We start from the raw sequence: 18068 nt of genomic DNA, 5'->3' as shown, positions 1-18068 counted from the left end.
GTAATGAAATACTATAGACTCTGTAGCTTAAATAACATGCTTCTTTCTCACAGTTCTGGAGACCAGGAAGTCTAAGATCATGATACTAGCAGACTTGGTTTTTGGTGAGGGTCTTCTTGACTTGCCAATGACTGCTTTTTTGCTGTCTCCTGATGTAACAGAGGAAGCAAAGTTTGATGTCTCTTCTTAAACAGGTGTTAACCCCATCATGTGTTTCTATCCTCCTAAATTCATGTAAACCAAATTATTTCCATGGCAAGGGGGAGTTAGACCACCATCATATGAATTTGGGGGAGAAATACTCATTCCAAAACAATTAAATAGTGATTCTTCTATAATTACTGTTTCATACAGATATGTATGCTATATCATTATACATACATAAATGTTAATATCTAACCTATTATCTTTTTAAAAGATTTATTTATTTATGCTTACAGAACTGGGGTACAGTCCAGAGGTGTGGTGGGTGAGAGGATTCACCAGAAACAGAGTGGGGAGCAGAACAGGCAGATCAACAAAGCACACTGCTTATGGTAGGAGCGGGTGGGTCAGAAGAGGTCTGCCACGCCATGTGAGTCACCTCCCTGGCCGGGGTCTGAACTCGTGCTCCAGTGACTTTGGAGATCTTTATAACGTGGTGTTTAACCCGTTGTGCCACTAGGAAGAGCCCATAACCTAGTATCTTTAACATAATATCTAAACATAAGTTAATATGCTATCTTGCTTTATATTAACTGCCAGTTCTAATGGGCAAGGAAATTGTGACATCCATGGTACAGTGTGCTCTGATAATTATTCATCCCAGTCCAGTTCAAGCATGTTTTGTTGTTCTGATTCTGAATCATTTATGATCCTTTCTATGTGTTGGGCTATCTGTGGGGAGAGCTTCTACCTGTGTCAGAGATTTTAATGCTAAATGAACACCCTTTTATTCTTCTGAAATTGAACACACTTTAGAATTTAAGTCCGGTGTCTGTAGCTTCAGCTTTCCTATGCCTTTTGTACAATTATAATGACATATATACCAGCTAATTTGTAATTACAACTAATTACATCAGTGCCCAATATTCAGATGATCAAATTTTCATTTATTAACTCTAATTTTAGCTTCACATTATACTACCTCTTTGAACATTCAGCATTTTCGCTAGCTAGTTTTAAACATTTATGTATGAGCAGAAACATTATAAAATATTTAATACGCTTCTATAAAGCTAAATTTTAAATCCAACCTCATAAATTTAGAATGACAGTGACTTTTTCTTCCTACAGATGAGAAAGAAGAATAATCTTTCTAATCTTGGCTTAAAGAGCCATGAGTTTATTTGAGCATGTTATCTTACAGATAGCATTGTTTTTGAGAAGTTTATCTGAGTTGCTTCATAATTTTGCTGCTTCCATATCCTTTTTGTGTGGCCAAGCAGTCTGCAGAGGCCATGAACTAATACTAACCCTCCTATATGGATGCCCTAGATCACCCTATAGAGACACAAGTTAAGTTCATGATATTACTCCCAGTGGCCTTTGTGATAAATATTCCTCTCCTCCTGAGCTTTCCCTTTAGATATGACCAGTGTAAAATTTACTTAATTTTGCTCTCTTTTTAATTTGAATGACTGGTCTGGTCTTAGTTCAGGAATCCCAAAGCATTCCATTCACTGACATTTATAAAGGCATATTTATTATTATTTACTACGTGGTAGGTTCAATGTGGCAGTCATGAAATCACTACTCAGATCACCTTCAAGAGAGCCTTCCATGGGGAGCAGAGGGAATTTGTGCTCTTATTGATTATCCCCAACTGCTGCCACTGAAAATTCTGAGGCTTTGTCTGCTCCCATCCCCTACAATGACAATGACACACCCTGTGCCTCACAGCTCCCAGACAAAAACTGAGTAGCAGATTTACTAGTTCTGGCCTTTCCTGCCTCATGTGGGAGTTGTCTGATAGGCAACTTTGGTATGATGATTTTCTGTCAGTTTGAGACATTATTAGAATGGGTGTTCTGAGGCCAATCCTCTTTCCCCTTGTCCTTTTCACAGGTATCAGACTGTCACTGCAGCCTGAAAATTCTCCAGCTACTTTCCCTCTTATCCTTCACAGACTTTTCTTCCAGTAACTCCTTTGCTGCCTAACCCCATTTTAACATCTGATTATTGGAGAATTTGAAACATACTCTTTTTAAGCACTTTACACATGCTAAGCCACATAATTGTCATTACAACTCTACAGTGAGACAATCAGTATTCTTTCAAATGCAGAAAGCAAGATGCAAAGGTGTCAAGCAAAGACCACCCAGTATTTTAAAGGAAGGACCTGATTTGAACATAGTTTGGTTCTAGAATCCATTCATTCAACTACTTCACTAAGCTGCCTTTTGATAATTCATGGGCAGTAGTAATTCAGAACACACTCATGATGCATGGTGAAGTGTATTTCAGTTGATAAAGAGAGGGAATACACATAAGCAAAGAAAACTCATTAATCAAAGTAATCATGTGCTGGTTTGCAGGTAAACTTTCATTGACTGAGAAAACAAGGTAGTTTCAGAACATAGGAAACATGACATTAATGATTAATAATCAACAATACTTCAGATATTATAAAATACAATACAGAATACCACCAGGTGTTATTTAAGCAATGTGTTTTCATGTGTTTTATTAATTAAATTTAAATTGATACCTAAAATTGATAAAATAAATTACAAATGTCATGATATTACATACTTTCCTATATTTTTTAATATTTATAATTTTAAGCAAATTACTGAGACAGAATTTGAATTTTTAAAAATTGACATGTGTTAAATGAAAAAACTGATTAGCTGAAGTATGAACTCATTTGTGTTTGTATTTTGAAGAATATTTTATGTGCATATAAAATTTTTGGAAGAATACAAAAGAAACATTAGTAACAGTTACTTCAGGAGTGCAAATTCTGGCAGGAGAAGGGAAAGATACTTATTTTCATTTTATAGCCTCTGTACTTTGCATATTTTAGTCATAAACACACTTGTTGATAATGTAAACATTGCATTAAAATAAAAATTTAATAACAAATCATCATACATGATTTAGATTTTAAAAGGAATATTCATGAACAGAAACCTACTTTATTCTTTTACCAATTCTTTGAATATATAAGAATAGATTCATACTCTTTAGTCAATATAGCACATATATAAAAGCATGGCATATCCATAATTATGATTTTCCTCATTCATTCATCCAATAAATACATATTGAGCATTCATGATATGCCAGGCACTGAAGTGACTTGCATTAAATCTTGGATATTATAGTAATGAAGAAAATAGGGAAGTTTCCATGTCATGAATCTTGAATTCTTGTTGGATAAGGAAAGAAATCAGATAATAAACAATAAAGCAAGTTGGTTTAATATTATGCAGAGGATTAGAATGGACTAATATGATACAAAATAAGACCTCCTTAGGTGGTTGGTTAGGAAAGTTCTTTCTGAAATAAAATTAAGATCAATGAGAAGTTGTTTGTGAAGTCTCAGTGGGAAAGTAGTCAAGGGCCACCTAATACCAAATTTCAAGTGCAGGAATGAATTTGACCTCTAAAGGAACCACTAGAGTATAAGCAAAGAGGAGAGTAAGTGTTACATGAGTTAAGATCATGTAAAATTTTTTAAGGAGTTTGGATTTGATTTTAGGTGTTATGGGAATTGCTAGGACAGTTTTAAGGAGAAATTACTTGCTTCTATCTAGAGAAGTAAAAGAGAAAACTATCATTGTAGTCTAGACAAGTGATGCTAGAACCTTCGTCTTGGACTGTGGAGATGGTCAGATTCAGCATATGCTTTAGAGGTAGAATGTGTGGGACATGCTGATGGATTACATGAGAAGGGGGTGAAGAGAGAGTAATAAAGAACAAACATGTAAATTTTAAACTTGAGCAATCACATTAGGCCTTGGGCTACTTTACTGAACTAGAAGAATAGGAGAGGGAAAACTGGGATTTTAACTTTTGACTCCAAAAGTTTTTGAGCTGTCAGTTATCTAAGGGGTATCCAACTAAATATATGTCACAAGTGCCTAGAAGTTCAGAATGTAGTGATGGACATAATATGGCTTTTAAAACCAGGATGATGTTATCCTGAGGAGTGTGTGAATTTGGGCAGAGGGGGCCAGTATAGCATTCCTGGGCAAACCAATGCTTGGAAGTCAAGTGAAAAGAGCCAGCCAAGAAGTTGCAGAAGGAGCAGCTAATGAGGAAAGAAGGGGGAAAAAACAAGTGAAATGCCAAAGAAGGCAAGACAATAAACCATTTCAGGGAAGGTGTTGTGACTGCAGAATGCTGCTAGCTATCAAGTAAGGTGGATGCTAAGAACAATTGGCTCTATTAATTTGCAGACCACTCGCATCCTAGAAAGGGTCTTTCAGTGGAGGGTTGGGGAGGTTTGCCTAGCTTTTTGGAGTGGGTTTAGGAAAGAATATGAAATGCAGTATTTTCATTTTACTGATTAATACTTTTGCATTTGTATTTACGATGCTTGAGAAGAAAATCACACATATCTGTTTACATCTTTATGTCTTTTAGTTATAATAACCAAGTTAAGGAAGCTACCTATGTGTCCAAATTCAGATGAGTGAAAAAGGCATGTGGTATAGATATGGCATCCTAGTCAGTGTTCAGAAAAAAAGCGGATGAAATTTGACATTTGCAACATGGATACAACCGTAGGGGATTATACTAAGCAAAGTAAGTCAGGAGAAAAAAAAAATACGAGATTTCGATAATATGTCATTAATATGGCAACTATAAAGAAACAAAGTAAAGGAACAGATAAAACCAAGCCCTAGAAATCTGCCTGTAGACCTGAAGCTACCAGAGGGAGACGGAAGGGGATGATGAGCAAAGGGGAAAAGGCACAGTGGACTATGTGTGCTTTGGTGGTGGCTGTGGTGTGGTAATATAAGTCTGAAGAGGTGTGAACCTGTACCTTTGAGTCATAGTATTGTAAACCAAGGTTACCTCCATTAGACTATCCAAACCAAAACGAGGTAAAACCCCTATGCGTTTTGTTCCATTTAGAATTTCTGATGCAGCATCTCTGTAATCACTACCTTAAAAAAAAAAATGAGGGATAACAGACATCCTAAAATGCACTTGATGAGTTTTCACAAATGTAGATATCTGGAAGCACTGTTCACCACAGGGATAGACCACAAAGGGGTACCGGGGTTGCTTTTGTGTATTGTTGCGGTCTCTAATCCTCCAGAAGTAAACCAATATTCTTACATAAAAAATATCCATTAGCTTTATTGTAAATTTCAAAAGGAACAAACGAGAACTCTAAGGGGAATTTAACTGGAAACTGCTTTAGTACAATCTTGTCAATTTGCAAGAGTAACATAAATGCCAATCACTTGGCGCCAAAAACCTAGCCCAGACTTTTAATCAGTTTCCCGTTAGGGCCTCACTTTCTGCACCGCGCCCCTTTTGGCTCGTTTCCGCCCCAGCAGCACTGGGGTCAGAAAAAGGACCGCTTTTGTGTCATGCGCACTAGAGATAAGCGCGCTTTCCTCTCTCCACTCAGCCAACCCTTCGGGACTTGGAGGCGTCAGGCACTCTGCGCGCGCACTTCAGGTCCTCTAGGCGCGCGCGCCTCGCCGCTCAGTCGTGCGCCTGCGCAGATCCTCTAGCGAGGGCGGAAGTGAGGAGTTGCTGCGCGGAGGTGGGGGCCGCAGCTCTTTGCCTGTGGGGTGGGCGAGCTGCCGACATGGCGCTCTCCGCGAGTCTCGGGGTTCCGCTGGCAGCCTTGCTGGTTGTGCTTTGGGGGGCCTCCTGCACCCACGGGCGGCGGAGCGACGTGCGCATCATCACTGACGAGAACTGGAAAGAGTTGTTGGAAGGGGAGTGGATGATAGAATTGTGAGTGTGGGGCGGTTGTCTCAGGGCTTCTCCCTCAGCTGCTGTGGGACTGGGGTCCTACACCCCAGTTGGACTGTCATGTCATCTCTGTCCCTTTTGATTCCCTGGAACCGCGAATCCGAGCCGCGGCGCGGGCGACCCCGACTCTTGCCTGATCCCCAAACTCCTCTTCGCATTATTAGCCTCATTTCTTACCAGGGAATATTAAGTTTCTGCTAAACTGCACCCTAGTTTCTTTTCTAGGGCCGTGGTTCGCCTAAGAGGTTGCGTTGCAGCTTCCTATACAGTTAATTATTTTAGATGATTCTTCACAGACTTCTAGACTGACTTCTACCAAACTTTACAAGAGCCGTCTCTCGTTTGTCTAATTATCCTTAAAAGGTAGCCTGTATGTAGTGCTGGGATTTGGGACTCTTAAATTTTGTATCTTGCATAAGATTTTTTTTTATGGTAACTTCAAGTTGTGTCATTCTAAATCTTCGTTCCCTTCATTACTATTTCACTGCTTTTATCCTTTTATCACTTTTATCCGTGTGTTTTTACAAGGGACTGACTGTCCAGGGTTTGTGAATCTTAATGCTTCTCGTAAGTGGTATTGCATCAAAAGATAAAATTAATGTGTGAGTGTGCTTATAAACTCTTAAAAGCACCAGGTCATCGTTTATTGTTGAAGAAACTCATGTGTCTCGTGATCCCTTTATAATAATGTCCCTTCTGCAACTGTAGAAAAACACTATCTGCTTTTAACTTTAGGCGTTAAATTGTGGCAGCAGCAGCCGTAATAATAAGTGGGGTTAAAGGCATTTGTAAAAGCACCTTAACTAAATGCTCACTCTGTATTAATTAGACGTTTTGTTATATACTCTGTCCTATTAACCCTCTACAAGTTCTTTATGATAAGTATTTCTTGTGTTTTACAGTGAGAAACAGACCTTTTCAGGTATTGATGTGCTGGCTTCCTTTTGGTCTTTTGTTTGGTAGACATTAACACTGGGCTTGCAGTAATTGTTAGAATAACCTAGACTGAGTGTTTTCCAGTATCAGTTAAGGTGGCAGTGGAGGTGGATATTCCCAAGGAAGAACTGAGAGGGCTACTGTAGTGACTTTTGATTCATAAATTTCAAAAAAGACAGAGTATTTAATATATGGAGAACAAGAAGGGGAAAACGTTTTAAGTACCATTGTTAACTGCAGGGAAGAAGAACTATAACCAGTGACAGTGGGCGTTTGTATGTTTTTATTTTTCTTTGTCTTGAGTAACTTGTTTTAAATCTAACCCATGAAATAATCAGTTTATTAATATGTTAAACAGTAGTGGTTATAAATTTTTATGCAAAGTGCAGTAAAATATTGCTCATGGAGTAAAAACTGCATCTGTCAAAATTGAAATATGGAAGAATTCAAATTAAAGCATCTGTGTGAAGTTAGGATATATGATTAGGATTTTTTTTTTTTCTCTGTTTACTGATCCTGAAGTTGTCTTTAAAGCTAAATGCAGCTGAGAAACAATAGGAATTTGAAAAAGGGACCTACCTAAGGGATAGTCTGTAGTGTGCTTTTAATTACAAATCTGTTGTCTACATTAAATCCATTTTGATTAGGTTTTTTGTTTTACATATATTCGTTGCAGTACAATTTATTGTTAATGATTTTGGCGTTGTTTCACAATGCCCATTAGTTTTAGAAATTTGGCTTTCATAAAGCAAGAAAATATAAATGAAGTGCAAAAACTGATCTTTGTGTCGTAAAAGGTATTGGCTTTATTCTTTTTGATTCCATGAAAAAAAAGAAGCAAATTATAAGATAATATACAATAAAGAGAGGAAAAAAATTGGGACCTTGGCAGTTGCTGAATATCAGAGGAATTATTAAAATACATGTGACCCTAGGTTTATAAACCCCCCAAATTAGGCTGACCAGAAATAGGCTAAAAGAATTTTGTATGGCTTGTCTCTTTGTGTTCTCTGGATTAAATTTTGAGGTGGCATTTTTACATTAAAATGTAGATTTTGAGATTCTTTTAAAGTAAGAATAACCTTGCCATGTTGGACCAATAACTGACAGGCAGTCTTCCATAGTTGTGGGTCACTTCTTAAGGTGGAGCTTGTGTTTCCTTATTTTTACAGCTATGGGTGCTTCCCATTTTTCTCTTATGGTACATGGGTTTATAATTGCTGTAGTGTAAAATTATTAAATCTGTGAACCCCAAATTTGACTTTGAGCTTCATAAGTGGCCATATTGTAATTAGGAAATTCAAAGGATTTTAAAGATGAGTAAAAGAGCATATCTGAACTTATTTTCAGAATTATTTTCTCATGATTAATTCATAGTTCTTGATTTTCAAGTTAGGCTCCACTTAAAATGACATCTTCACAAAGTTAGCCACATTACTATCTTATTTGTAGTTGAATATACTCTTCACAAAGTATATACTGTAGAATTTTGATCTGGATGTGGTCGTGTTAGAGTGCTTAACTTTCTTTTTTTTTTTTTTTTAATTGTATCTTAGTTATGCTCCATGGTGTCCTGCTTGTCAAAATCTACAACCAGAATGGGAAAGTTTTGCCGAGTGGGGAGACGATCTTGAAGTCAATGTTGCAAAAGTAGATGTCACAGAACAGCCAGGTACTGTAAGTCAATAGTTAGTTTTGTTTCTTTTAAAATTGGATTGTACTTACCCTGTTTTCAGCCTTACCTTTCATTAGATTTTGAAAACAGATCTATCCGCAGCAAGTTCAGCGTACTTACCCAACTCCCTGATAGAGACTTAGTTTGTGGCGGCTGCAAAAGGCAGACTCCCTGGTTGCACATCCCTTATTCTTGTATGTGTTGGGGTAAAGCAACTTGGAAATATTGTGTGCCTCACCTTCCCACATAACACATCTGATTTGTTTTCCTTGGTGTTTTAGACAAACATGCAAAAATGCCTTTTAGAAGTCCTAGAACACTGTGCTCCAGTTGGGCATTGGCCAAACCATCATTTGCATCCGTATCAAGCTTCAGAATAAGGAGCATGTGGCTGAGGTTTTTTGTAGAGTCCAGGTCACATTTCCTGGCAAGTGATACGAATCTCTGTAATTGGATTTCTGATAATACCTATGATTTGAGACTTGGGCTCTTAATTACAAAATTGTCAGGGTTGTGTGGTCAGGTACCCTCTTGACTTGGCCACCTGTACAAGTCGGAGGACCTGCCCTTAGTGATACTGCTTTCTCAGACCAGCCTCATCTGTTTTTGGTTATAGTGACTACAGCTTGACTTTTCCCCTATTCAAAATAATAGCAAATATTTATTGAGCACTTAGTTATTAGAGGTACTGTTCCAAGAATTATCATTTTTTATTTAATCCTTATACAAACTCACATGATAGGTCACATCCCCATGTTACAGTGAAACAAACTGAGGTATAGATTAATCCTTGTTTATATTAGTGCTTAAGATAATATTAGCTGCTATGGTTACTACCCACCTTATAAAAAATTGTGGTATTTTCTTTTTAAGCAATATCTTAAACTCTGATTTTGTTTCCTGGATGCAAAAGCTTGATTTGCTATATCAGATCTTTTTAAAATTATTGTTACATTATTCCATGATTCATCATTAGTAGTTTTAGTCAAGCAGTGGTATATAATGTGTGTATGTGTGCCTATGTATACACACAAAGTATCTTCATTATTCATACTGTTACACTGTTTAGTTGAGGCAGTGTGCAGTAGTGTTTTCTAAGTTGCTTTAAAAGTATACAATTGATTTTTTTTTTTAATCTCTATAGGACTGAGTGGACGATTTATCATAACTGCTCTTCCTACTATTTATCAGTAAGTATTTGAAGATTCTGTTCTTAAGGAGAAGGGTGCATCTTACTATAATCAGAATAGTAGGCATCTGACCTAGTAAATATTTAAACAACATTATTTTTGGCAAGTATTTTGGAAAGTTAACTGAGGTGCCTTTAAATACGTGACTGGTGTATGAAACCTCTGATCTCAGAGATTCATTGCTTTCTGAAATAATAAACACTTATTTAACATAGTAAATGATTATGAGGCTAGAGTTGTGGTAATTTTTGTGGAAAGGAATTTAATAAGAGAAACATCCCAATGGGCTGGAATGGTTCCTAAAGAACATGGGGTTTAAGGTAGAGTTTTGGAGGTAGAATTTTCCTATAGAGTGCAGAGTAAGCTTTGATCCTGAGGATAACCTCATAAAAAGTTATAAGTAGGAATTGGCATCAAAAAATAGCTGAGAAAGTGCTTTAGCTCAGTCTTGGGAGAGAGCTATGGGTGCTATAGTAATGTGTTAAGTGAGAATGAACAAGATTAGTTTTCTGTATCAGGTCTTTTAGTTTGACTTTATCTTCTAAACTGGAAATAGGAACTCTCAAATCTGTACCTGTCCTGTGCCTTAGTATTTCCTAGCTGGTTAAGTTAAATATCAGGAGTTACTTTTCTCATTTAAAATTTTGAAAATAAATTTGAAGTTCTTTGTATGTAACTCCTTTATCACCTTTTCCACCTGTCCGATTTTGTATCTTAAGACTTTTCCCTCTTCTCCCTTGTATCTGTTTAAATGTCTATTCTGTCTTCCTAAGTGTTTCTCTCCCTCCCTATTCACTAACGTGCCATAACCTAACTATAACCTCTGCCTTTCATTTCTGCTTCTAAATACCCCTGAACTTTTCTGGGTTTCCCATTGCTTATCTTGTTCATTTTCCTAATTTCTTCTGTTGAAATCTCACCCTGCCTCTAAGGAAACTCAAATGCCATTTTCTACACAAAATTTAATTTTTAATTGTGTTCTTGTGGTTTTTAGCTGTTGACGAACAGGGAGCCACTGGCCCTACTGGAGATAATTGTGGGCTATTGAAAGTTTTTGAAGTGTAGTTAAGTAAGGTTGATGAGTAGTGTTTAAGGTATGTGGTTTGGAAAAGGTGAAGATGCAGAGCAGGGAGATCGCCTCAGACAGAGGTCCATACATTGGGGATGGGAGGGAGGAGGAGGATGTCAGGAAGGCTGCAAAGCCGACCGCAAACAGAATTAGTGAAATGACCAGAAGGGGAGTGCACCTAAATGCGATGACTGAGATGATGTGATTCTGACTGGAAATACCAGAAGAGTGTTTAACCAGTACGTTAACAGTAGCTCGCCAAACATTTCAGCAATCTTTCCTGCATGCCTTTAATAGTACATACACATAAGCCTAAATTAATTTTAAGATTTATCTGTACTATGTACTTTCCTCTAGTCCCCCAAGTTTTGAGGCAAATTGATATACAATTACTGTGTTTTATAGTTTTATTATTTAGAGGAATAACAGTAAGTTTGAAGGTTTATGGTTTAAAATATTTAATTTGGGGATGAGTCATGAGTAAGTGGTATAGTGTGTTACTTAGGCATTAATAATGATTTGGAAAATTTGGATTGACTGTAAAAAGATGAAAGAAATAGTAAAATAAATGCACAGTTTATTTACTTGGTACTGGTTAATATTTAGTTCTAACCTTCTTTAGTTGTAAAGATGGTGAATTCAGGCGCTATCAGGGTCCAAGGACTAAGAAGGACTTCATAAATTATATAAGTGAAAAAGAATGGAAGAGTATTGAACCAGTTTCAACATGGTTTGGTCCAGGTTCTATTCTGTAAGTATGAAGGATTTTTATCTTATTTATTTGAGAATTAATTGGGATGTAAGTTTATTTCATATAAAAAAACATTCATACTCAATTTCTTGGATTCTAAAGATATATTCACAGTTATTGGATGATTTTATTTTATTTTATTTTTTTAGTTTGATTTAATCTAAATCAAACATTTATTCTTGTTAAGATAGGAGCCATTTTATAGAACTTAAAAGCAAGTTCAGTAATAGCATTGTAAATATGGTCATTTGTATCTTAAAAAACTAAATAAACCTTGTAAGAAAATGAGCAGTGTAGTATGTAAAGCAGTCATTTGAATTGATCTTGAATGGGAAGTCTCAATAATACACTTACCTATGCTACCTTTACATTTAGTTGTTGATGTAATATTATTGAATTATGTTTAGCTGGCTATTCTTCCTGCCTGATAACTGTGCGTGTAACATGGATGGACAGTGATGTTAATGGCATGATTAAGCTCTGAGCTTTTTATGTAGCTAAAGGCTAGATATATTTCTCCATACCAGCTTAATACAGAACAAGAGGAATTAGAGTTAGCAGGCAGTCTGCTTTGCACACTGTTGGGGATGCCAGACTTTGGATCACTTGAGAGGCCTCTGGTAGTGGTGAGCTTTGCAGAGGTCACCATGACCTCATCCTGGTGTGGCTAACTAATTCTTCCTGTCTCCGTGCCACTCTTGCCCTTGGAGGACACAGAAATAAAAATGCTCTGGATTCTGAGAATGGCGGAAAGATCAGCTAAGTGTTTTGAGAGAGAAGTTTAAAACTTTTCCCTTATGCCTCTCTTCTTGAGAAAGCCTCTGAATTGAATTGTGTTTTGACTGTGAGGATTTCCCTCTTGAACAACCATACCCAACTTAAAGCACCTAGATTCCTCATAGTCTACTTGTGTATCCTACACGGTGCTTTAGGTTTTGGTTTCTTGACTCTACTCCCTTTTGTCTTTTAAATTATGGAAACAATATGATTAAAGTATCTCTTCTTTGTTGAAGTGAAAATATAACTGATTCTTGTTCTTTGAAATGTAATCTCATCTCAGAAGTGAATCTTAGCCTCTCTGGTAGAAGTGGGTTGCTCATGAATGTTATTTGAATCCTCAGAGTAGGTAACCTATACCTTTATTTTGGTGGACTGATTGAATGGCAACCCAATGTCTGTCTGCTCAGTAGATTCACCCACCCAAATGACTGAAAATTGGATGAGGACATCATGCATACAGAAACTTGGGCTAATGTGTGAATTGATTTTGGTATTGATGACAATACCAGTAACAACACTTCTGCTACAGTTGGTAACTGGCAGACCTATCTTATTTCTTGACTACCATGTAAATAAACTAGTTACTATTTACAAAATTAGTTTTGTAAACTAATTTTTACTTATATGATGTCTTAGAATTTATTTCCTGTGTAACTACTTTGTGTACCATTAAACTATATTGAACTAATGCTGTTGTAGGCTTTATTTGATTTTCATAACAAGGGGTATAATTGACACATGGGCAGGACAGGCCCAGCTAGTGCTCCCAGTTCTTCTTTAAGCTTCCATCTCTGCTCACTCTTGGAAGCATCTTAAGGGTGAACTAGAGTTGCGACTTGCTTATTGTATTCCTCACTTAATCAGCTGGCTCTATTGAGCTTGTTACAGTCAGTCAGGGTTTTTGGAGAAATTGTCAGATGAAAGGTTTACCTCACAGATAAAGGAGAAGGAAAAGAAATTAGCAAGTGTTGGAATATAATGGCAGCAATCCAGAAACTTACCAAACCTTATTGGAGACATGAAATCAGTGATGCATCACTAATATGGATTACCTCTAGCAATAAAATCTATTGTGTTGTGGCAAGTATATTGTAAAAAAAAAAAACCAAAAAAAACAGAAGATACAGTTATTCCATGTATTCTACTTTCAGAGATGTGTATCTTACTCAATTTTTCAATAATCTCTCTTTTACTTTAGGATGAGTAGTATGTCAGCACTCTTTCAGCTATCGATGTGGATCAGGGTATGGCCTAAAATTTTACTTCTATTTTAAAGATTTTTAATATTCATCTGTTTTCAAACAACCAATTTCTAAGCTCTTTTTTATTTATTTTTATTTTTAGACTTGCCATAACTATTTTATTGAAGACCTTGGATTACCAGTTTGGGGATCATATGCAGTCTTTGCCTTAGCAACTCTGCTTTCAGGATTATTATTAGGACTTGTAAGTACTTCACTTTCAGAGTACTAGAAAAAATATTTTAAAATTTGACAGTGTAGGTAACACCAGCTATATCATACAGCGTACATTCAGATTTCTTACGTTTCTTTTTTGCAGTGTATGATATTTGTGGCAGATTGCCTTTGTCCTTCAAAAAGGCGCAGACCACAGCCATATCCTTCCAGTAAGTATAATTTAAAATGTTAACTTTTATTCACCATAATTCCATTTATTTCTGTAAACACAACATTTACTAGGATGCCTTTGTAGCTTAGGTCACTAAATAAGGAGTGATAGTTCATATCAAAATGGAGAGGATGATTGATATTTCATGTAAGAAAAGCATCCACTAGATTTTGGAACATGCTTACTTTCTTGTCTTTTATAATATGGAGAATTTTAATAACATTGATTTGGACAGTCCATGATTTTCATGGATTCATTTGAATGTACTTGAGTTAAAAAGTTTTATTTTCTGCGCTTGAATTTACTCATTAGTATAGTGAGCATATTTGAAGATTGCATACTGAGAGGATATTGGAAAATACTTCAGTGGCTGATTTAGGATTGGCATTAAGACTGTACTTTACTACAAGATGACTTTGTATCATTAGAAGCATTTGCTGCTGTTTAATATAATTCCCTCCCAGTCATTTAATACTGAAAATTATGCTGTTATGGAAGGCTTCCTGTTGGCGGTTTGTAAAAAACGTTGGCTTTCTGTCATCCTATGTTGCTTTTCAGCAACTAACTAAAGTAGACTGCATATGTGATACTATTCCCATTTTGACCTTGAGGGAAAAAAGTTCAGAAAGATGAAGTATTTTCCAAGGTTTACAAAAAGGAGTGCTGAGGGTACAATCTAAATCAGACTCTTAGCCTGATATTTCTCCAATTATGATACCTCTTATGACTGGATTTATTGAGGTCAAAACTTTTGGAGTGATACCCATGGAGATGGCATTTATCACATAGCTTGTCTGTTGACTTGACCCATTTTAATAATAAAAATGATGGATATATAGCGTCTAGTCTGTAGGGGAGCAATGTAAATTACTTTAAAAACAATGTAAAAGTTGGTGAATTGACATTTTATATTTATCACTTCAAAGATCTAACGAAATTTGGATTTTAAGTGAACTGTGACACTGCTGATTGATACTAATCTACACTTGCTGTGATAGTGCCACTTCTATAGCAAGCCACATTATTTTTTTTCTAATATGTGTGTTTGGCTTGGGAAAAACCAAACTCAATTGAACTTTAAGCAAAATGAAGAATATTTTGGTTCATATGGCCCTCCCTGGTGGCGTAGCGGGTTAAAGCACAGCACTGAGAATCTAAAGCCACTTCCTCATGAGTTTGATTCCCACCTGCCCCGGAGGTGACCACATGGCGTGGCAGACCTCTCCTGACCCGCCCGCTGCTCCCCTCAGTAGTGTACTTCGTCGATCTGCCTGTTCTGTTCCTCACTCTGTCTCTCGTGAAGCCTCTCACCTCCCCTGAGCCTCTGGTCTGTACCCCAGTTCTGTATGCACAAATGAATAAATAATAATAATGATAATGATAATAAATTAAAAAAGAATATATTGGTTCATATGGCAAGGTTGTCTGAACGAAAGAGGCCTCAGATGTTAAGATGCTGTTTTTGAATTTCTCAGTCCTCCATGTCTTCCATTTCCACTATTTGGTTCTTTATAGTCACAGCAGAAAATGATTACAGAAGACCATAGCACACAATCCTAGGGTGAGAAGGAAAACACGCACATTTATGATACTAGTTTAAAAGAAAACATCGATAGGAATATAACCTTCATTTTGAATCAAGGATAGTGTTGAAGTTTGTTACCTGGAAGCTTTAATAGAAAATTAATACATCCATTATATATTTAATGGAGTATATTTTCTTATAACTACCTTATTCAAGCATTAATTCTGGTTCATTAATTATATTTCAGTTTATAAGTAAATGGCTAATTAGAGTGAATTTGTTAAGTAAACTGGGTCTTCCAAAGCAGTTTTTATTTTTACAGTACCATTTATTCATGATAATCTTCCTTTGGGAAATCCAAACTTAGGATTGATAAATAGAAGCCAAAGCAGTTTATGGGCACATGAATCATTGTTTCTTGATTTTATTCTAATGCTGATTTAATATAGCAACAAGAAAACCATTTCTGGTCTTTATCTTTAAGAAAAACTATTACCAGAATCTTCTCAACCTTTGAAAAAAGTGGAGGAAGAACAAGAGGCTGATGATGAAGATGTTTCAGAAGAGGAAGCTGAAAATAAAGAAGGAACAAACAAAGACTTTCCCCAGAATGCCGTAAGGCAACGTTCTGTGGGTTCTTCATTGGCCACGGATAAATCCTAGTTAATTTTTATAAATATCTTAATATGATTTTGACAAAAAATAGAAGATTTATCATTTCTTTTGGTTTGAAGTGAACTGTGACTTGCTTGTATATTGCGGAGTTCAGTCTAGATGTCACTTGATTGAACAGCCTGCTTTCAGAAAATAAAAGCACTACTTAAAGTTGGAAATAAGATTAAAGTATAGTAAAGTGGTTTAAACAATTCTTTAATTTTTGAAAATCTGGTGCCAAGCAATAAGATTTGTATTGTTTGTTTTAAAATCTGTTTCAAATTTGAATTGAAAAATTTCATTTCCCAAGTATTGCATTTTTGAGATATATAAGGAGATAATTTTAGAGAAAAAGGATTTCTCATATGATATAATTTTCTCAGTTTCACTGTGTGAAAAAAAATTTCCCATAAATGGGAGCTTTTCCCATTGTCTAAAGAAATGTGTATTTCAATAACTCCTCCATGATCCTTTTAGAAATATAGTAAAAGTCCTTATTTTTAGATTATGCAACTAATTAAAAGCTACCTTCAATTAGTTTTCTATACATGCTACAATGTGCTATTGATTTAGGAAGTATTTGTAAGACATGATGTCCAGATTTCTCTAAAGGTCAATTGCCTTTCTTCCTCTAGGTTAGGTGTGTGGTTTATATTTTTCTTACCTATAGTGGGTTATAGTTTTCATTTTCCAAATTAGATAATTTCCTGGAAATACATTCATGTTTTAATAAATAGTAATTTTTGTTTGTTTCAAACTGAAGTTTACTTGAGGGATCCTTAAAATTGAAGAGCTGTCACTGATAATTTAAAATTTTGGCCCCAGTTCCTGATGTTATGTCATTCTTGTTGAAGCTGTACTTGAACTTTTTTGTTTTTATTTTTAGTTGTAAAGATGGGACATTCCTGATTTTTTCTTTATTTGATGTGGAAAAGCATTGGTGGTATTTTACATTTTGGAAATTCACAGAAGCTTAATTTGATATAAAATAAACTGCATTCTGCTCAGGAAAAAGCATCTTAAGAGTGTATGTATTCATTCTATATCTGTTAACATATATGGGAAGTTCTTAACTGACTTTACAAAGTCAGTGTGCGCTTGATGTTTTAAAATCACAGCGTTCTTATGTTTTTGAAAAGAAATTCCACTTTCTGTTGTAGTTCCTGTTCTGTGGTACTTTATAGATAGAATTAGCAGGATGTAATACTTTTGCTCCTTAAAGAGTTAGATACAGAGTTTATACCTTATAGCAAACAAAGGGAGATTTGGTGAAGACAACTGTTTTAATTATTAGGAGGAGACATCCATAAATATACAGAATGAATCACCTGTCTATTATAAAATAGACAATATCTGTAACTTGTCCCAGTTTGTCTAGATTTTGCTGCTGTGTGAATTCACTAAACAGTATTGTAATGTACAACAGTTTTCTTTTAGACTCCTCCTTTAGAAGATTAAGTATTCTACCATTGAAGAAAAGTTTGGATGTGTAATAATTTTGTGATGCTTTAGAAGAAATATCTTTAGCACGAAATAAACTTTTCCAAGCAAAAATCCACTAAAACTGAAACCAAGGGTGATTTCTAGTTGAATTTTTAGAAATGCCTACTTGAAATTAGGTTATTAGATGTATCACCATATATGTACTTGTTCTGTAAAGCCAAAACACTAGATTAAAATGTTTTTCTGATTGAAGAAAATGACCCTCTTTATGCGTTCTGTGTGGTGTAGTCCTCATGACATAAATTTCAAGTTTTTCATTAAGTAAAAAATACAGAAAATTAAAAGGCTGAACAAATGGAGATAATTCTAAAAATATGATTGTACAGTTTCTTGTTTTCTGCCATATCACACAGAAAAGATATGCAATCATTTTAACATTGACAGACCAGGCTTTTTCCTTTATTGGTTTGTTGGGGCTTAACCTGGCAGCT

The 18068-nt window shown here is 35.8% G+C and overlaps 1 protein-coding gene across 1 annotated transcript; it reads left to right on the top strand.

The window, feature by feature from the left end:
- The first annotated feature begins 5628 nt into the window (after positions 1–5628).
- Positions 5629–17849, top strand: TMX1 (thioredoxin-related transmembrane protein 1). The gene is made up of 8 exons (XM_004681874.2): positions 5629–5907; positions 8418–8533; positions 9681–9726; positions 11418–11546; positions 13525–13570; positions 13671–13772; positions 13887–13953; positions 15965–17849. The coding sequence occupies exons 1-8, from the start codon at positions 5756–5758 to the stop codon at positions 16141–16143; spliced, it is 837 nt and encodes a 278-aa protein (XP_004681931.1). The 5' UTR covers positions 5629–5755; the 3' UTR covers positions 16144–17849.
- Positions 17850–18068: the final 219 nt, after the last annotated feature.

Source organism: Condylura cristata, unplaced genomic scaffold, assembly GCF_000260355.1.
Source record: "Condylura cristata isolate star-nosed mole 26May11 unplaced genomic scaffold, ConCri1.0 scaffold00013, whole genome shotgun sequence".
NCBI classification, from domain to species: domain Eukaryota; kingdom Metazoa; phylum Chordata; class Mammalia; order Eulipotyphla; family Talpidae; genus Condylura; species Condylura cristata.
The sequence above is the reverse complement of the archived record's forward strand: the minus strand, read 5'-3'. Positions and strand labels throughout refer to the sequence as shown.

What these genes read in the sequence shown, in the direction of transcription:
- TMX1 (XM_004681874.2), top strand. Translation starts at nt 5,756, where the DNA reads ATGGCGCTCTCCGCGAGTCTCGGGGTTCCGCTGGCAGCCTTGCTGGTT. An exon ending in GGGGAGTGGATGATAGAATT is followed by an intron (nt 5,908 to 8,417) that starts GTGAGTGTGGGG and finishes ATTGTATCTTAG; the next exon opens with TTATGCTCCATGGTGTCCTG. An exon ending in ACCACAGCCATATCCTTCCA is followed by an intron (nt 13,954 to 15,964) that starts GTAAGTATAATT and finishes TTTATCTTTAAG; the next exon opens with AAAAACTATTACCAGAATCT.